At 40.8% G+C, this 21,758-nt stretch overlaps 1 protein-coding gene across 1 annotated transcript in view; it reads right to left on the reverse strand.

Annotated features, from left to right (window-relative positions):
* The window catches only part of Ryr3 (ryanodine receptor 3), a 410,215-nt gene that overhangs the window by 64,389 nt on the left and 324,068 nt on the right, over nucleotides 1-21,758 (reverse strand). Inside the window, 3 exon segments of the mRNA XM_052181674.1 lie at nucleotides 10,562-10,802; nucleotides 13,345-13,665; nucleotides 18,529-18,659. Of these exon segments, the coding sequence (XP_052037634.1) occupies nucleotides 10,562-10,802; nucleotides 13,345-13,665; nucleotides 18,529-18,659 (693 nt within the window).

Consider the following 21,758-nt stretch of genomic DNA (forward strand, 5'->3'; position numbering starts at 1 on the left):
GGGAAGGGGTGGATGATAGAATAGGGGGAGGGAAGAGGGCATATGGGACTTTCAGGGAGTGGGGAGCCAGAAAAGGGGAAATCATTTGAAATGTAAATAAAAAATATATCAAATAAAAAAAATTGTGGATAGTAAAAAAAAAAAGATGTGAACTGTAGTTTTTATGTTGACAATAAAGAAGAGGAGTCAAGATTCTAACCTTTCTGCACATATTTCACCCTCTAGGTGTCTTTATGTTTCTAACAGTTCAAAATGTCTCCAAACTCCAGAGTTTGAAGTTTTTAAAAAGAGGCTTTATTTCATAATGGTATAGTTTGCTTTAAAGGTGTACCTGATATACCTGGAAAGGAGAAGGTTCAGTTGAGCAATTGCTTCTATCAGACTGGTCTGTGGGCATGTCTGTAGGGCTGTTTGATGTAGGAGGGCCCAGGCTACTGTGGGCGGTACCATCCCTAGGCTAATGGGCCACAGCTTCAGAAGAAATGTAGCCAAGCAAACCAGGCAGAGTAAGTTTGTAAGTAGCCTTCCTCTATGGTTTCTGTTTCAAGCTCCTTTTGTTGGAATTCTTGCTTGTTTCTTAACGATGGACTATAATTTATAAGCTGAAATAAATGTTTTCTTCTCCTAAGGTGTGTATGTGTGAGTGTGTGTGCGTGTGTGAGTGTGTGTGTGTGAGTGTGTGTATGTGTGTGTGTGTGAGTGTGTGTGTGTGCTATAGTGTTTATCACAGCAACAGGAAGCAAACAAGAACATATTGGCATGACTGGTTAAATTATTGACTTTGGTGATTAACTGTCTATAGTTCCTTTCTTTTGGAGAGGTCAAGAAGTTAGAAGGTAGAGATGAAAGTTCCAAAACATCTAATCATGTAGTTAATTCCTTATGAGTATGAGCTCAAGTATGGTTGAATGAGGCTTATTGTGAATAACAAAACACAATCCTGTAACTCAGACAGTCCCAAGGGTTTTAGGATCCCTATTCCAGGAACCTGGAAGCCAGAATTACATTTCTTTTCATGAAACAAAGTCTCTTTTATTTTTAAGAATATACCTACATCATTTCCCCTCCCCTTCTTCTCTCCAACCCTTCCCATATGCCTTCTTTGTTCTCTTTCAAAGTCATTAAGTGATACATTATTGATACACACATATGAGTATATGCTTATACATTCCTGAATATAACCTGCTCAATCTATAAAATGTTACTTCTATGTATGTTTTTAGGATGGACCATTTGAAATTGGGTAACCACATGGTGTTTTCTTCCCTGGGGATGACTGTTAACATATAATGGCAATATAGAAGTTAAATCATACAACTTTCTTGGGATAAAGAAACAATTGGTTGCTGATGCTGGTATGTCTTTAATTGTGCATTTGGGAGGCAAAGGAAGACAGATCTCTATGAATCCAAGGCCAACCTGAACTACATAGTGAGACCTCTTCTAAAGAATGGGGGAGGGGAACAATTGGCTCTCACAAATGATCTGAAAAAAATGGATGTCTCTTGCCTAATGCAGAGCATCATCAAAAACAAATTCTGAAGCCAAGGAGACAGCTCAGTAGGTGAACTCCTCACTCTTCAAGTGTGATGGTCCAAATTCGAATCCCTAGAGCTCATGTAAAGTCAGACTTGGTAGCATGAATTTGTGATCTCAACACTCCTTCAGTGAGATGGGAGGCAGAGACAAGAAAAACCCTTGAAACTCATGTCCTTGCTAGCCTGGTGTACTCATTGGCAAATGACTAAGAGACCCTTTCTTAAGCAAGGTGGGCAGCAAGGATAATTCTGAGCTCTGTGCATGTTCCTGCAGTCACATATACAAATGTGTGTGCATGCACACATATGATTGGGATTCCTGGGCAACCTGATAGATAGTCCTATCCACTCATGGTAGGCAAGGAAGTGAAACACTATAGAGGTCAATTCACTTTTAGATTTTTTTTCTTCCTTTATATCTCTAGCTCTAGTCTCAAGAACATTGTTATTGAACCACTCTTGCTTTTTAATTCAACTGTCATCTTCTTTATATAGTAGATATGGATTTTGTTGCTGCTGTTGCTGTTGTTCAGGGTGATACTGTCCCACTAAATATCATGGTACTCCACCTGCCTTAACCTCTAACCAAGAAATGATCAATGAGGGATCAAAGTGCAAGTTGAAGAATGGACTTCTTGGAAAAGTTCTCTAAGAGGAGATCTCATAGCAGAAAGTATCTTTTTGCCTTTGCTCTGTGAAATTTGCTTTAATCTTTTCTGTTCAGAAAGAAAACCCAAAGTCTGGAACTTTAATTGCCATATTAAAATGTAAAATAACTTTGGAGATGGAAGGCACTGGGAAGGAGATAAAGACAAAGGTGGAAGGGCCCACAATGAATAATCATACTGGCCGTCCACTGCCTATCTTTGGGTTTCTTTTCTGTATAATAGACTTCTCATCTCTTTAAGCAGTGTAGTTCCTTCTCCATTACCTGCAGCAGAAACGCAATTCAAGTTTGAGGTTTGAGACTGATAAGCTCTTTGATTTTTCCTTCACATTGATTTCTTCAGAAAGCTTTTTTTCAGGGTTACATTTCTCATTTTATCAGAACCACCAGCTGTTCATTCCTTGGTGTTTTAGTTTAAATGAGCTTTGTGCACCTCTATTGTGGCTTAGGTGAGAAGAGGCAAGGGCCATGTCCTAATCTGCCAAGAAAAGGTACAGCCATGGGGATGGTCAGTAAGCAAGAGTAGCAAAAACAAGAACTTAGGTGCCATTTGCTGGTGGAAATGCAATCTGTTCTCTTTGTCTTCGTGTTGGGATGTAGTTTCAGATGGAGGAACTTAGCTTTGCTAAAATTCCTTTTCTGAAATGTTAATTTGTATTCACTGTCTCTAGCAAAGTGCTTTCCTCCAAGCCAATTGGTGAGTATAAAGAACATTCTCTTAAATGTCTTCTCCCAGGCACATAAGCTTTCGGCTCCTCTCCTTCAAGCCAGACCAAGATGACGCTTGCAGGAGTAAAGATTTTGCCTTCACTTCCATTGCTCAGACTCACTCTGTTCAGAAGGATGATTTCAGAGAACTCAGCATCTAAGTCAATACTTAGTTACTTGATCCCCATTGAGATTGTTACCTAACCCTTGGGTCCTTTATCATCTACACTGGTTGCTATTAAAAGACAGCCATGAAATGCAAGGCTTCTAATGGAGGAGATTCAGTTTAGAGGTCATGAGTAGGGACTTTTCTATGTAAGGTAATGGGGAAAGCAACACAAGCCAGTGAAACAACAATATATTAACAATGAAAACAAGAAGCCTTGTGGATTGAATCTTACCCAGCTGAGTATGGCATCCGAGATGCTAGCTGTGATGCCAGGGAAGGAGGAGACTCCGAGCAGTCTCAGGCAGAGAAGGCAAGCTTTATTCATTGTAGGTGAAGATTTCTTTACAGACTGCTAGGTGACCAGACGCTGGCAGGCACCCAGGCACACACAAAGACTGCTACACAAGTCACACAGAAGTAGGCTTACAGGTCTGCAGATAGGCATTTGCAGGAGGTCTAGGGAAGTTGAAGTCTGTGGTTTGGCCATACTAAACACACACACACACACAGCATTTTGCCAGAAATAGTTACATAACACATTACATCACTACTTATTTCTGTGTTCTCTGGACATCTGGTGTCTACCATTTTTTTGCTGACTCATAGCCACACAGATGTCCAGTGTTTTGCCATCTTGGCCCAAGCTGGGTATCCATATCATTGCCATGTTGTCTAAACATAAACTGGTCCTTATGACCCTCTGTCTGAAACAGCTGTACACTGAGGACACTAAGACAGAAGAACTGTTGAGTTTGATGTTAGTGTAGGATACATAAACAAGACCTTGTCTCAAATTACATATGTCCTCAACAGGATGGAATAGAATCTTGGGCAATGACAAGAATAAGAAAGTTTGAAAGATATTAAAGCTGTGCTCTTGGGTTCAAGGTCAGGCGGTGAGGTGAGGCCTTCTCTCAGCATTACTACAAGACTTCACTCTATACAGGTCTCAGCCTAAGGTGGCCACTGAACAGGGTTTACTTTGATTCTTTTTGATAGCTTCTAAAATGGATTTCTTTTTTTTTTTAAGCCAAAAATCATATGACCAAGTTCATACTTATGTCCATCACATTTCTGATTCCCAAAAAGGAGGGGGAAAGACTACTGCCCTTTTAGAGACTTGTTAAATCAGTCTTAACTTCTGTCTCTCGGCAAGAGGAGATGGGCAGCCGATGTACCTCGATCTGCTCACAAGTTCTGTATATTCTGATCTGCTCAGAGTTCTTGTATATCCTGCCAGCTTCAGGCTCTACACTGACTAATGGAAATGTCTTTTCAAAAGAAGATTCAAACACCATCCCATAAGGATGAAGGAAGTACTAAGGTTTAAAACAATGAGAGGAAGATGGGACATAGAATTTCTTCACTATTTTAAAATCTTACTACATTAAAGATTAGTTTTCTTTGGCTTTAGAGAGCAAAGTTAGAGCCTGTAGGTATTATCCATCTAGGTGGAAGAAACCTGAGGTGACTACACTACCCTGTTAGCTCGACCACTCCATTAGGCCAAGCCAGTTGATTCTTTTGGATAGAGGAAGTACTCCTGGACTCTAACGACAGTTCTGCTCTCGGTTCTCCACTCTATTGAAAGTCCAAGGACAGATTTTGGTGAAAAGGGTTTATTCAAGGCTGACCCTAAGGAAAAAGGAGACTTTCCTATCTCAAAATCTCTATCCACATTGAGAAATGGGCAGAAAATCCCAACATGGGGCAAGTCTTTTATTTCCCTTCCTGAAAGTCTTCCACTTCTGGGCCTGACCAGATAAACCACTTCCCATGGACACAAGGAAAGGAAGGGGGCATCCCTTGATTAGGAAAAAGACTGTGGAAGGAGACAAAGGCAACAGAAGAGTCAAAGAAAGATTAGAAGGGGAGGCAAAAATAAACCTCACGTTATGACCTCAACATCCCAGCTCTCTTCCTGCATGTCTTTCAATGCATTAATAATAAACTCAGAGTCACCAATAATGCATTGGTGTTGAATTAAGGGCAGAATGCAGAGCACTTCCTCTTGGTATCACTAGATTGAGAGCAAGCCTAGATTTGAATTCTCTATTTCAGTTTCCCTGTGTCTTCCCTCCTCCTGTCTGCCTGTTTTGTGAGTCTGAATCTATACCTGCCTTTTGAATCTGTCCATCTGTTTGACCCTGTATGTTTATCCCAAACAAAAGTTTTGTGATTTCTTTCATTGAACAGCACAGAAAGTATCACATGGGGGGAGGAATGGGGGACACTTCACAGAAATCTTTAACAAAATCTTACAAGGATTGAGTCACTGACTCTAACTGACCCAGATACCAAATAATATCATCAAGTCATATCTGAATGCTTTGTTCAACATTTATGGTAGCTATCCATTTTATAAGACTGTTTTCAGCTTGCATTGCTATTTTCAGCAAATGATTACCATAACACATGTTCAAATGTGCATGCATTACTCTTGGATCAGGGCATGAAAGAATACTTAAGATTACAGCTATGTATCAGTTTAGCTTGTAAAGGCTGATTACATGGGAAATCCAAGGCAAGTAAGGTTGGTTGTTATATTGTTCACTTAAAGGCAGGTTAAACAAAGTCTGAGTGCACAGTAGGAAAGCCGTCTTAAGTGACTTTAAGATATATTATTGACTCTGGCTTTGAGGTCCAACAAAGGTCTCAGTCTCTTTTAATGTAAGAATTATTTTTATCATAATGCATAGCCATAGCCTCCAAAATAATCGTTAAAAAGTATGTTGTTCTGGATTTTTATTTCAGGGTCTCACTCTTTAGTCTAGGCTGAAGTCTCAGTACACCTTACAGGCATGAGTCCCCATGGCCAGCAGCCTGGGAAGTTTTTTTTTTTCCTATACTTTGCTCTTAGTATAGTACAGATACTTCTGCTTTCACTCTTAGGAAAGGTCTTTGAGGGGACAGACACTCATGTTGAAAGGATGTACTTCTAAGCAGGCTCACGTGCTGGATGCTCAGGGAGGAGAAGGCTGAATAGTAGAGATGAATGAATTAATGATGATCTCAAAGACTCTCTGACATTGCCATTTTTAGCAACTGTCAAGCACCTTGTAAACAGACCACGCTCTCTCTCTTGAGTCTTCATCATCCGCGGTGACACGCAATTCAAAAGCTATTCCAGGAACAATCTTGCCCAATTTTTATTTTTATTTTCACCTCAAGCTCTGACAAATTTCGCCTTTAAATTGCTAACATAATTACGTTAACGGAAATGACTAGAGTTGATTCTCTAAGAGCAGACTTCCTTTGTCAAAATGAGCATAATTTCCTGTAGCTAGAAAAGGAAATACAATATTCTAACCTTAATGTACATGTTTATGCATATGTGTGTAGACAATATGTATGCAGAAGATGTTTTCTTTCACATCCTAAATATAAGTAACCTCATACAAATTACTTTAAGTATAGTTTATATTATAAAGATGAATGCGGAAATGAATAAGAATACCCTGCCATGGCAGAATGGGATCCAGCTCCAAAGTCAGTCATCTTCTCTCAGGTCCTTTTGCATCCCTTCTAGCACTCCCAGGTTATAATTCTTTCAACCGTAAGAGAGTGTGGCATGGTGAAATACTTAGTCTTTGCTTCTACCCCTGGCAAAGGGGTTCCTGAGAAGTTGGAGTAGTTTTTGCTTTTCATAATAAACCCCTTTGGCCATAGAAGGGTTTATGAATGACACGAGGCTTGCCATTTCATAACAAACCCATATATTGATGAGGGGCTAGATAACTTCAGGATGGTACCTGGGCCCCAGACAGATTATAAATCTCAAGTGGTACTTGGAATTAGATTACAGGGTTGGGACTTTCAATTGTCTTCCTAAGCTCTTGAAAAAAGGGAGGATTCAGTTCGAACTCAAAACCAATGGCCTCTGATATGGTCAGTCAATGAAGCCCAGCTATAAAGCTGTTAAAGACCAAGGCTGCTGATCAGTTGCACACTTGCATGGCAGACAAACTGTCCTAGGCTCAGTGTCTGGTACAACAAAGCAAAGCAAAAGAAACCACAGCAAAATGCCACCATCAACAAAAACTCCCGAACAGTAAGACTCAGGGGCTTCTAGATAGGTGACCACACTGATGTTCGAGAAAGAGGCTGCTACAGCTGGGGAGATCATGGGAACTCTGTGCATCCTCAAACCCACACATTTCTATTTGGATGCTCCTGAGTTCTATTCGAATAAATCAGTAATCCTAAATGCTTTCTTGAGTTCTATGGGGGCCCTGAGGACTGAAGTACTTACAAGAAAAGCCATATTCTCAGTGGAAATAGCTAGTCCCATGAGTTCTGGACTTTCCCAAGATAGGGCCTTATCTTACTCTTACACTTCTGTTAAGTTGAGCCTTCAGATAAATCAAATATGCATATTTCCTGTTTTCTCTCCAACCTCCTGTAAACTAGAGGTCTGTAATAGGCCCCAACAACAGATTAAGAATTTCTTTTCTCTCAGTTTCAATAAAAGTTGTAATAAACTCATTTCCTCATATTAACATGTATTATGATATTTTCTCTTATTATGGGTGAGAAGTCTGACCCAGGCCTTGTTTATTACCAATCATTCTGAGCAGGGGGCTCATAGAAATCTGAGTTTATATTCTGCACAGAGAAACTGTGGCTAGCCTGGTCACTTCCTTTTAACACTATTTATGAAATTTGTTTAGATAGTTACACCCTTACACACACACACACACAATGCATGCTGTCCATTCTTGTCCTCTACCTTCCTACCTATTGGGTTGGTCTGGTGCTGCTATGGATTCAAATGTTAAATAATGGCTCTCAAGATCTGCTTGCAGTCCTGAGGAGCACATTCTCAGGACACCAAATGATGTTATTTAAACTTTGCTCACCAATCTCCTCTGACGAGTTAAATAAAAGTAGATGATACCCAATTACTGGGGAGAATAGAGGTAGACATGGCTTTGGTTACCAAACTAGGAGATGTAGTTAGGGAGGGAACGAAAGGAGAAGGGAGGGAGAGAGGGGGGGAGAAAGTGGGAGAGACAGAGGGAGGGAGGAGAGAGGGAGAGAGGGAGAGAGAGAGGGAGGGAGGGAGGGAGGGAGGGAGGGAGAGAGAGAGAGAGAGAGAGGAGAGAGAGAGAGAGAGAGAGAGAGAGAGAGAGAGAGAGAGAGATTGATTTCCATTAGATGAGATGGACCAGGAGCATATGGCTGAGAGAAGTGCACCTCAGGACAAATTGATGGGAGCAAAGCCGCACAGGCAAGACTCAAACATCAAGTAACTTGGGAAGCACAGCTGGGAAATAGCCAGTCTAGTAAAGGAAAAGAGTTTAGGGGCAAGAGCCCAGAAATTGTGCTAAAGCTAATTAAATAAATTGATAGGACTCTGATTTGATTATTGGGGGGGGGTCTGGCTGGGTCATAATAAGAACTAATAAAGTTATTATATATCATACAACAATACCTACCACCTTGCTTCTCTACCTCTTCCCCATTAATCTCTCTTTTATGTTATCGTCTATTTGTTCAGTGACCTCTTGCAAGTAAATAGGCCATCTTAGTAACCAGGAGCTTAGAGCTATCCTTTGGAGCCAGGTGGACTCAGGAGAGGGTACACATGTAAAGACAGTGATCTCCCCTCCCAGGATCCATCAGGATCCAATCGTTCAGAGGTTAAGGTAGAAATGGCCGATCTTGTGTGAGCTCAGTGCATATAGCTACAGTTGTGAATTAATGATTGTAATATTTGTTAGCTATTTCTTGTTTAAAATCCTACACAAACACTCAACTTTGGAACTACATCCCCAACCCATGGACACCTCATGTATAAGACTGGTGTTTGAAGTAGGGTCGGTCCTACAGAAAGGTCTGTAGTAACTCTGGGATTAGTGTACATTGTCAGAATTAGTGTACATTGTTGTGTGCCCTGTTGGTATTGAAGTGGAAAATCAGTATAGGAAAATTATATATTCAATGATGGGGGGAGCACATGTCAAATAGTATAGTCTAAAGTGACATATTTGTATATTAAATTGACAAGGGGTGGATTTGTGATGGCTAATTTTGATTATTAACTTGATTAAGAAATATCTAGGGAGGGAACTGAAGAGATGTCTCAGGGGTTAAGGACACTGGCTATTCTTCCAGAAAATCAGAGTTCAATTCCCAGCATCCACATAGCAGCTCACAACTGTTAGTAATTCTTATCCCAGGGGATAAGACACACACACACACACACACACACACACATTGGGTACAAAAACACATGTAGGCAGAACACCTATTCACATAAAATCAAAATGAAGGCTAAAAAAATTAAAGGCCTAGGGCATTGGTGGGACCCAAATTTAGTATATCTCTATATTTCTAGAGAGGATTATATGAATGAGAAGACCCACCCTGAAGGTAGGTAGGTGGCGCCATTTCCTGGACTGGGGTCCCAGCTGAATAAATAAGGAAAAAGGGGCAGACAATGAAACCATGATATTCTCCCTCCTCAGCTTCCTTATGTACCCAGACATAAGTCCCTACGGCCTTGCATTCCCCTGCATGGCAGACTGTGTCTCCTCAGACCAGAAACCAACATGAATCCTTCCTTAAGTGGTTTCCCATCAGTTAGTTATCTTCTGGTCATATCCAGGTAGGAGAAAGGTAACTAATACAGTACCACATTTTAAGGTTCTCTAAAAATACCTGTGTTTATCCTACAAATACCCTGCTTTCCTTACAGACATATAAGACTACAGACCCTCATATATCTCAAATTACTGTTTCAGTATTCATTATGTCACAATTAAATTGTATGTGCCAAATGAACATATTGGGTCTTGATAAAGGATGGCTCATACAGAAGCTTTCTGGTATTATAGGAATTAATTTGCTTAATTATGACATTTGAGCATATCAACTATTAAACATCCTAAACACACGGCTTCCTGAGGACTTCCGCCCATAGTCCCACTTCCCACGATGACCTTCATCTGGACCGTTATGGCTCCCAGCCTCTTACATCCTGTAGGTCTTTGCTCAAACACTGCTTTCTCAGTAACATCAGAGTTAACTGCATTTTACTTGCACTTCCTAATTCCCTTTATTTCTTTCAATATTGTACTCTGTTCATTTTTTTTAATTGTTCATGCTTTTTTTTTTTTTTTTTACCATGAATGCTCCTATGGTAAAGAGCATGCCCCCTCCCTCAAGGCCTTGAACAGTGACTGGCAGTTAAGGACAGCTATTGAATGAGTATATTAGTGAGCAGCAAAAATGAGGCAATGCAAACCTTATTCCAGCAGTTCCCCTTGCCTTGTAGTGGCCCATGAGGATGCATGCCTTAATCCATACAGAGTCACTGGCCAAGGAAATCACTGTACATATATGTTCTGACTACTGGTGGAAAGACTGGTAGCGGTAGCTATAGCTTCATCTCCCTAGCAAACACAGAGCAATATCATCTTCCATGTTATCAGCCTTGAAGAGCAGTATGGAGAATCCCAGACATCTCCTTCATACCTGTTGTTGTCTACATAGCGGATCAGCATGGGGTAGAAGGCATAGAGGTCCCTGCAGAGGACGGCAAACTCATCTAAGATGAGGAGCTCAGCCTCCTGGGTGTCCCCCTTGCCATCAGTCTTTAGCTGCTCCTCCTCCTGCACAGTCTTCACCGCCTTCTTCTTCAGCTTCTCCAGGGTGGGGATGAAGTGGCTTCGAAGCAGGTCAGGCCTGGCTTTGCTGATGATTGGCTGGGCATACACTGCATTTGCAAACAGAGGACTTTAGTCTCATTCCATGTGTTACAGCCATTAATAAAATTAAGAAAGGTGAGATTAAGGAAACCGTCTATCCAGGATGACATCTGTGCATATAGCTCCTATCTGGAACCCTTCCTTGACCATCCCTCTCCCAAGTCCACAGTGAAGATGAGGAATCTAGCACAGCTGCAGAAGGTCTCCACTCTACTCTGCAACTCCAGGCCATGGGAGCCCCGCCCAACAGGAATTCCTCATGTATGCATGGCCTATGTGATACCCCTTCTCCTTTCGAAAAGACTATCTTCTATCCTCTGACAGCCTGCCCGTGTTGGTTCATCAGTTAGACTTCATGTCCTTACAGGAAGCCTTTTGTTCATGGAAATTAGTACTGTGTTGACCTGGGAATAAGCACTGGGTGTATGCTTTCTATTGAGGTGACAGATAAGTCAGTTATGCTGATATGTCATTACACATAGCATATGTGTACTGGAAACCACACTGTACCCTAAAATCTGTACATTTATTATGTGTTTAAATGAAACATATGTGTATGCTTATGTGCATATGCTTACACATGATTTCTAATTATTTCATTAAAAAAAAAATCTGCCCAAAGCATAATAGTCCAGGCAGGTTCTAAGCTCTCAGCACTGACATCTTCTTTGGGCTTTGAGGGAGGGAACATGGGCTTGGAAAAACTGGGGCATTATTAGAAGCAGAGAAGCTGAACAGGAAATTATCAGGGCTGCCATGTTGGCCTTTTGTAAAAAGAACAAATGGAAGCTCACATGTCCTATCCTATTTTTTATATCCCAATGATTAGATTCTGATTATACCATTATGAAGTAGGTCAGCTGAGCTGAAGTGTGAGCATAAGAATCAGAGTAATTGCAAGAAAAAGTGAAATGAGATGAACACATCCTGAACCACTGACAATGGACATGTGAATGTCTATTTCCACAGTTCTTTAGCTTAGGGAGAAAATTCAATAAAAAAAAAGAACAACTACATTCAGGAGTTTTCATTTATATCCCAGTTTTCCTTATGTTTCACTTTTCTAATAAAGGAGGAAGGGATTGCTTCAACTGGAGAAGGCAAAGGTAGCTTTTTTGATGACATGCATTAACCATGGAGCAATCTCCAAGGCACAGGCCCACTGCTCTACTGAATTAAACTGAAATTGGTACTTAAAACTGACTTGCATTAGTCACCAGGAGTTAAGTGGTCTCACTGAATGAGATCTGGATTTGCTGCAGGAAGGACAGCTACAATTCTGCTTCCATCAGTGTGTTTCTCAGTGACAGACACAGCCTGGAAGGAAGGGAGCAGATTTTCTGATCTTGGCCTTCCTTTAACTTACACTGTAAGAATGCATTAAATTGCCTTCGGATTAACAACCTTTTAAGGGTAATTGGTAATAAGGGACTGTCTACCCTGTTTATTATCTGACCACGGGATCTGCTTTATCCAGAAGTCAAAATAGTTGCAATTTTAATCTCAGTTCATTTCTGAGATGGAGAGGATGTAGGAATACTCCCTACTTTGCCAGGAAAGGTTGTGCTCCCTGTAGCCTAGCATTGCCATTTCATGGTCCAGGAGGTCGGATGCAGGAAGCTATGACAACTGGACTCTATGACCTGAACTGAGCTCCATCAAAAACTATGATTTTCCAGTGTGAATCTCCCAGACTCTAGTTTCACAGGCAGGGTACTAAATATTCATGGTTTCTTGACTGTGGGACATACATTCATTTTCTAAAACTTTCCCTCTTTTGGTTGCTTCAAGAACAGAAAATTGGTTAATAGCATTTATTTAGAGCCTACTGCACGCTAGGAGTTAAAGAGGATACAAAGAAAGAGAGAAAATTAAAAAAAAAAGCAACAAAACAAAGGGCTGCTATTGTTAGCTGCATTCAAGCTAGTCTTAGAAATGCAAATGCTGACTGACATTGAGGAAATTTGTACAGAAGAGATGGGAGTGAGTTTTATATAAGTACCAAATGCAAAGGGTTACTTACCAATAAATTATAGATAATTAGTAACAAATGAGCCAATGGGTTTCTTAAGCACCCCAAACAAATAAGGCAATGATCATTACAGAGGAGTTCAGCTGATCTACAGGGCTTCTTGAAGATCTGAGGGGCCTGGATTAGCAGGGGAGTAGGGCGGGGTAAAGGTTTGAAGAAAGCATGCCCATTCAGTTTACTGTGCTGTTTTTGTTTGAGACAGGGTCTCACATGTCCAAGGCTGGCCTTGAATTACTACCTCTACCTCCCAAGGGTCCATGTTACAGGGCTGTGCCAATATGCCTGGTTTATGACGTGCTGGGGATTGAACCCAGGGATTCATACGTGCTAGGCAAATACTCTACAAATTGTTCTACATCCCCAGTCCCAAGTTTACTGCTAAGCAAACGGGAGGCAGAAGATTAAACCCCAGAACAGAACTTGCTCAAAATCATCACAGAATTAATAAAAGAGTTAAGAAGAGACTCTGGCTGCCTTAACTGCAGAGCTGAAGACTGTGAGAGAACGGGTATTGGTACCTGCGATACGCTTCATCCAGGAGGCCTCATCAATGCCCAGGTTGTTGTTGATGATTTTCAGGATGTTGCCCAGGATGAGGCTGAGGTGTTCAGATGTGACCTTGGTACAGCAGGGTCCTGTACTGGGGGGCAGGTTCTCAGGTCCCCGCTCCCACCAGTAGGACAGGTAGTTGCAGAGCATGGGCAAGATCACTTCAATAACATGGGGCATCTCAGTGTACCGTGCCCCTGACTCTGCCAAGCCATCGATTTCCTTCATCAGGCCTTCCAGCTGGGGGATGTCAGGACACATGTCCTCCACCTTGTCTGGCATCCCTAGAACTGACCAAGAGAGTACAGGAAGAAGAAAGGCACACTGATTTAGAAGGCACAGTGATATTGTGAGTGTATCATTCTCTTGGTCTTTAGATGTAAATTTCCACTGCAGAGCCTTAAAGGCATGAGTCTGGATGAGAACAACCTCAGGACCTCTGGAGTTTCCAGGGGCGTTTTTCTTTTTCTTTTTCTTTTTTTCTTTTTAACAGAGCTGAGGACCGAACCCAGGGCCTCAGTGCTCTACCACTGAGGTAAATCCCCAACCCCCAGGGGCATTTTTCTAAATGCCACATTGAAGCTAAAAAATCGAGCTAAAGCAGCACAATGGAGACACTGCTGAGGGACAGCAAGTGACTACCTTGTGACAAACAGATCCTTTGCTATTCCTTCTTGGCCTGACTATTGGGACTTCAGTGTGTCCATTCCAAAAACAAAGAAACAAACAAACAAAACAAAAACAAAAACAAAAACCCAGTAGCATCCAGAGCAAAATAACTCAACGTTCAGATGCCAAATTATATTTCAATCATCCAGATCATGTCTGTATATCCTTAAGAGGGAAAGGAAAACATTCCATCTAACATTCCTACAGCTGGGCTTAGAGGCTCTAATACTTCTTAACATTTAGTTCAAAATACATTGAGGGAAAAAAATTACTCCCAGATTGATTTTATGCCTTTAAAACAGAGCTGATCAATAACTTCAGGTGACTTAAGTGACTTTCTGTAGTCATTCACTTTGCTTTTTAAGAAAGTATATTTACTGGGACTAGTGAGTTAACTCCCCTTTTTCTGTTTTGTGTGACTGAGGTTACTTCAGTGGATAAGGACAATCAGGATGAAATGAAACTAGAATTCAGTATTATTTCAAAGAGGATTGTATTTCTTTTCTTTTCTATTGCTGATGCTGGTTGTTGGCAAAGGATGCATCTGTCTTACTCTGTGCATCAAAAAACATGGGTAACAACCTGGGAATCCTGGAAGGTCCTTACACACAAGATAATTTTACATATACACAATCAGAGTAAATAGTCTGAGAAGTCAAGACAAAGAAGTCAAATTTCATACCAGGAGCTTCATATTCAGAGCAATGTCAACCACCAGTGGCAACCGACACACTTATTTGCTATTAGGATTATATATAAGAAAGTTCAGGTGTGTATGTTTAAAAGTCACATAGATAATTATCACCATAGGCACTTCTTTCTCCCATATAATAAGAACAAGAAGTTGCTTAAGGTTGGCGCACTGCAGTCATGATAATGACCTTTAGAAGTTATTTATACATACAATAATTGGTCCTTGAATGGGACCAACATTTATGATTCAGAGGGTGTTTTGGGGCTCCAAATGTCACACGATAAACTCAAAGAGCAAATTCTGGTATGTTAGCTACCTGAAGTCAGCCTCAAAGGAACCTTATTAGCAGCAGACACAAGAGTGTTGGCAAAAGTCATTAGAACCTACTGCTTTTGTAGTTTCTATATAATGGTTCTCATGGTGGGGGCCTCTCACCTGCAGCAGCTGTACCCCCTGGAAACATGTCAGAGATGTAGGTCCTCAGGCCTTACTCTAAGACTACTGAGTTAGAAACACTGGTGTCAGTGGTAGGGCTTGGAGATCTCTAACACACCAACCAAGTGACTCTATAACCACTGAGTAAGATTCTAAAGTTCTTCTTTATTCATTTCTCCTAGCAGCTCTTCACCCAAAGAGCACTGCCCATTTGCAAGTTAGGCTGATAGATTACACTGGAATTGTGCCTCTTTTCTCTGTGACTGATTATTCCAACAGGGTATGGAAAGTAAGCAAGGGGCTGGGAACTATGTTTTTGTCTACCCCATACTCTGATTAATAGGCTATTTCCATGTGACTAAATATTTATGTCATTTTGAATTAGTGTCACAAAACAGCATTAAACTTTTTTTAGGTATATCTTAGCTTTGGATAAGAAAGTGATATATGTTCTTAAGGTATTGGCACAATACTAAACGTCAATTAATAGAGATGTCTAATCTATGGAAGACTGATGTTATAAATCAATCCATACATTTAAAAAAAACATGCCATCATTGTCACCTTAAACATCCCTTCCTCTCTCTCCTTTTCTCCTTAGGTCACCCATTTTGTAATGAATGAAGTATACTGTCTTGTGGTTCATTAAGCTATCAGTCACTCTCCAGGTAATTCTGCCCCAAAATACATTTTGATGCACATATGATTTTTAAAAAGAGCCACAGAAATGCTCAGCATTCATTCATTGCTTATTTAAACCAACAGTGAAAAGCAGGAGACTTGGGGGTCAAATTTCGGCATTGCTGATGGAAAAAGGTATTAGGTGCAAAAGGCTATAAATACCCCCAAAATGACTCCAATATGGACTCAGCTCAAACTTAGCACACTAACATACAACAACCTGTGAAATAGGTTTCTACCTGCCAGAGAGAGCCACTTCTCTCATCTCCCCTTGCCTTTGGTGAATGTGGCATCTGGTTTTCTATTGGTGATTACCTGTGGTGCATATCAAATGGTAGCCGCCAGTCTCCACTGTTATTCTAATTCAGTAGAATTTTTTTAGCAGTCTACCCTAAATTATCCTGGGGACCCTTTTTGGGGGGGTAGGGTATTCTTAGTATATGAAATAAGAAGCAATAAAGACTAAAACTGCTATAGTTTCGCACTCTGCATTATAGATTAGACAGACAGTGGTGACAAGGTGTCCTTAGAACCTCATGACAGTTATTTATTGGTTGTTTTCCAATAAATATTTGTAAAAAAAAAAAAGGCTGTGGGACAGATTTCTTCCTTGTATAACTACCTTCCTTGTATAACTACCTTCCTTGTATAACTACAATTCCTTTTGGTGCTAATCAGTGTCTTATTTTCTGTGATGGTAGATAATATGTGTTCAGTATCCTTTTGAAACCAACTTTCTTTTCAGAAAAAAACATGACAAGTAGCAGATAAAACATGACAAGGAAATTTTTTTTTATTTTGGCTTGTGGTTTAAGAAGTTCATTCTCTCAAGGCAGAGAAAGCATGGAGGTAAAAGTTATGAGGCAGCTAGTAACATTTTGTCAACATTGAGAAAGAGGGAGAGACAAATGCTGGTTCTCTACTCACTTTCAGAGCACCTGAAATAAATGGAACTTTCATGGTGTAGTATATATCAATAATTTAAGAAAATCTTGTCTCTAGACAAGATGGACTATAGTTTAAAATGATTTACTATATTTTTCTTTTTCATATCCTAATATGGTGAGGCCTAAAATTTGGCAGTTTGGACTTCAGATTTCATCAAATCATTATAGTTCTATTAGAATTCAAGCTTTATTAAAAATAAAGCTATTGAGTTTTTATTTGAGCCTATCATTTTGTGACATCTTATGTCATCTTGTGCCATCAAGACAGTACAAAGCTTTCTCCATCTTGTATTCTTGCTGAAGCCATTTCAGGTTTAACTAGAATCTTTGTGATAGAGAATCTCAACACTATTCTAGGAACCTAAGGTCAAGATGCCCAAGCTAGCTTACCTTCTGTTAAACTGCCTGCTTGTGCAAACCTCTTCCCTCCAGCCAACTACTTATTTTAGCTTCTGTTAAATTGCTTGCTTGCATAAAACATTTCTGTGCAGCTGCCAGCAAGATACCATGATGTGTTTTTTACCTCTAAAACCCCTAAACCTAAACACTTGGCACCATACTTGGGTCCTGATTACCTCAGTGTAGTCCCAGCTAGATGGAATAAAGACTTAAAACTGGTTATAAACTGTGTCTGAGTGGTCATTTCTAGTGGGCTCCCTATAACAATCTTAACTAATATCACACTGAATCCAAATATGATAGTACTTGTTTTCACTCTCCAAAAGAAGGATTTCAATTTGATTTGGACTTTTAACTTTAGTGGTTATTGGTTGTTTTCCAGTAAATATTTGTAAAAAAAAAAAAAAAAAAAAAAACAAAAAACAAAAAAAAAGGGCCAGATTTGTCCTATGTACATACTTTACCAGTCTCTGTTTATCGATTCTTCTGTTAAAAAGTTTCTTCCTTGTATAACTACAATTCCTTCTGGTGCTAATGTCTTATTTTCTGTGATGGTAGATAATATGTGTCCAGTATCCTTTTGAAACACAACTTTCTTTTAAAGACTATATTTAGGTTATTATTATGCATATGGTGCTTTGTGATAGCACTCTGACTAAAGACTAGATAAAAGTAGTCATGTCCCTAGGCACAAACAAGAAATGAAGACCTGTGGCAGACAAAAGGCCCCAAGGTGTTGAGATGCCAGGACATGAGAATACACCTAGACTGTCTCCTCTGTATGAAAGAACTATCAAAAGTCATTTTAGAGTCCATTTCTCCAACAAAATAAGAGACAATATCTGGTCTCTAATTAGAGACCATCTTAGACCCACTGACCTACTTTCACTTTGTAATGATTAACCTTGTTAACTTAGTGGAATTTAGAATCACCTGTGTAGGTAGGCCTGAGAGGGGATTACCAGAGAAGTTTTGCTCTCAGGAAGGAAGACTCCCCCTGAGTACAGGCAGCACCACTCCATGGACTGGGTTCTCAGAGTGAATAAAAAAGAGAAAGTGAGTAGAGAACCAACATTTGTCTCTCCCTCTTTCTCAATGTGGACAAAATGTTACTAGCTGCCTCATAACTTTTACCTCCATGCTTTCTCTGCCTTGAGAGAAAGAACTTCATAAACCACAAGCCAAAAAAAAAAAAAAAAAAAAAAATCCTTGTCATGCTTTATCTGGTACAAGAAAAGTATTTAATAACACACCATGTAAAACAACATACTACAGAGCTGTGGTTATATCCTGCCACCTTCCTGGCTACTCCCTGGGTCGATACTTACTAGACCGCTCCCTGGGTGTTTTGGTGTTGAAGACTGAGAGGGGATTATAGCGGTTAAGGTTGGGCTCCAGAAATGCCACAGGGATAGCAGCTGCTAGGGAAGCCAGACATTCTCCAAGAGCAGGGCGTTGCCTGGAAACAAAGAAATCTATTAGAAGTGGTGCCATTCATATGCGGACCCCACACACCAACTAGGTCCCTTCCTCAGGGTGTCTCACTATTTTCCTGTTTTACTTCATTGAACACCCTGAGGCACAGTAAGACCGCATGCACTTTCTCTCCCCAGCTTTATCCAAATACTAATGGTTTAGACTGAGCTCAGTGCTTCAAACCTAGTTGTGGGAAGATGAAATAATGATATACTGTGGGACTATTATAGGACCATCATGGACATAACAGCCTGCTGGAGAAGGTGTACCTGAAAATCTGTGGAACAGACTATCAGTTATAAGACTCCCTCCAGTTCCCAACCAAGACCTGCACCCAAGACTGTGTGGATTAGTTACTTGCCACTGTGGCAAGAACCAACAATTTCAACAGCACCAAGAAGCTGGAATTTCAAAAGCATAGACTCTCTGAAAGTAGGTAACAAGGATTTATAGAAGTGGAAGCATTTTTTTTTTCACTGAAAAGTGAGCCAAATTGCTCTTAAATTTAACCTTTGGTTAAATTGGTGGTTGCTGAGGTTTGGTCTGTTGCTATGTACTATAATGCTAAATACTGGCTCTTCTAAGTAATGTCTGGTTACTTCTAGGCATGAGGAGATCCTCATGTATACCAAATGATGCTATGGAATTTTGCTCTTTAAGCATATTGGTTGAATAAAGATGCCTACAGCCTGTAGCTGGGCAGAAGAGAGGTAGGCAGGGCTTTGGTTCCTGGGCTCGGGTTCTGAAGCAGAGACAGAAAGGAGAGGAAAGGAGAGGAGTGAGGAGGAAGGAAGGAGGAGAGAGGAGAGGGGAAAACACCATGCAGTGGTAGGTGGATTATGAGAACATGGCCCTGAAGGCTGGCTAATTGGAGCAGGACTGCCCCAGGGAGAACATTGTCAGTTATATCTTGGGGCTATTGACAGGGAAGTAGTCATGATAGCATAGAGGGTTGATACCCAGTTAGTTCCCTTTGCTTAAAGGCTTATTATAAATATAAATATTTTATATAAGTCTTTTATTTGGGAGCTAAATGATCCAAGGTGGGGTAGAAACCCCCAATTAATTTTAAGTACAGTATGTGATGAATGTTTTTTCTTGCTATTATAGATCAAAGATAGAACATATATTCCATACAGAACCCCAAAGGAATGCAACTTAAAAAGCCAGATCTTTACAAAGTAATCATAAGGATTAGCTTCACTCTGCAGCTGTGTTAGAGAAAGAGATGCATTTGAGTTGAATTTTTAAAATGTGATCTTAACCTTTTTTTTGAATAAAATTACTAGACAAGGCTGTGGAGTAGGTTGGTATCTTTAGGGCAGCAGAGAGAGTACAGCATGCCTAAGCTTGAGATGAAAGAGTAATGCGCTGATTAGAGAGGGGAGAAAGGGAGAGGGGGCTGAGTTGGCACAAAGCTTTGGATTTGCTGGAAAACCCACCCAGGCGTCACTCAATTATCAAACTGGTTCAAAAAGTGAAATCTTACACTACTCTAGAGAAAAACTAATAGACACAATTTTTCCTTTATTTTCTCAGGCTCAGCTTTTAAGAAATGAACTGCTTATGTGCTATGACATATTCAAGGGAATAACTTTCAAATCATCCCAGAAGGAAGGGTCCTTATTCAGTTCACCGCTTCCTAAATGATGGTACAGCTTTGTCCTCCAGGGAAAGGTCTGGCTGTTAGAATCCTTCTGACTTCTACCCCGATCCAGGCAGGCTTCACAGGACGAGCACCCTTGGGCCAAGCTAAGGCCCTGTGTTTGTGTACCAATGCTGCCTGAGTCTCCTCTGGAGATATGTCAGTGGGAGGGGAGAGGGAGAGGGAGAGGGAGAGGGAGAGGGAGAGGGAGAGGGAGAGGGAGAGGGAGAGGGAGAGGGAGAGGTGTGTAAATTGCTGAGACCAAGGCCCACTATTGAGCAGCCTCTGAACCAGGCCTTTTCCCTCAACCATCCTTCTCATAACCTCTTCTTTCTTCTTGGTCTTTTTGGGCAAGTTCAAGATGGCAGATAGGCCTGAAGAAAAGAACATCCCTTTAACTGAGATGAGTGCCCCACAGAGGGCCATTTCAGTGTGTGAAGCAGCAGAATGGTCAATAAGAAGTTAGAGGATGTCTCTTCTGTATCGCTTTTGAAGAAGAGAATGAGAATGTGGCAGAGAAAGGGCTGTCATGGGGGCAGGGGAGCACAGATGGGAGAGAAGCTAGGAGATTCATGCGTGGCAAGAAATGGTTAGGTAGGATCCCAGCTCTGAAGGTAAATTTCCGGTGGCACTGGGAAGTGCTGCTGAACTGACAGCATCTCCACTTGCTCTGCATTACCAAAGTTGAAGTTCTGAGCCCATGATAGTGGGTGTTTAGACAGTGAGGCAGCTACAAAGGCAAGCCTTGAGAGGGAGGAAAGAGCTGAGAAGTCCCTGTTGTGCAGGGTAGCAGTGACAGGGACATGACCCTGTCCTCTCTCATATTAATTACTGGAAAAAATCTAAGCCACACCAGCTTCTCAACGGGGCACTCGCTAGACAGGAACACATGTGGATGCTAATTAGCTGCTCAGCCAAGAGAGATAAACAATAGCTCTCCTGGCCTAGCTCCTAACACAGTAAAACCCAGAAGTCTGACAATTAATCCTCCTGGCTGTGAAATGCCAGGGAGAATGACCTGGGGCCTCCAGGCCCGTGGAGTGATGGAACTAGACACAGGCTTCTCCAGTCATTAGTGCCCCCAGGGGGCAATGTAGGTGTAGGCAAAGCTCCCAGGCAGGGCAGAGGCTGCATGGCTAACTCCATACCAACCAAAAATAAAAGAAAGGACTTGCTATTTATCATTGGATATGGAAAACATTTTTTTCTTTAGTCTTTACTGCCAGATAGAGTATTTTTCACATAATAGGCAAGTCAAGGGTGACTGACTGGAGAGGTTTCAATATGTATTCCAGTATTTATTAGTTCCTAATTTCCAAACTATGGTGCTTTCTTTGTCAATTTCTTATTTACAGGATGTCAGTAATAGTGAGCCTCTCAAATGTCTATTGTCAGGGACACAGACAAAGCCAAATAAATTAGAGTATCTTTTTCTTT

Source organism: Apodemus sylvaticus, chromosome 5 (assembly GCF_947179515.1).
Source record: "Apodemus sylvaticus chromosome 5, mApoSyl1.1, whole genome shotgun sequence".
Lineage (NCBI taxonomy): Eukaryota > Metazoa > Chordata > Mammalia > Rodentia > Muridae > Apodemus > Apodemus sylvaticus.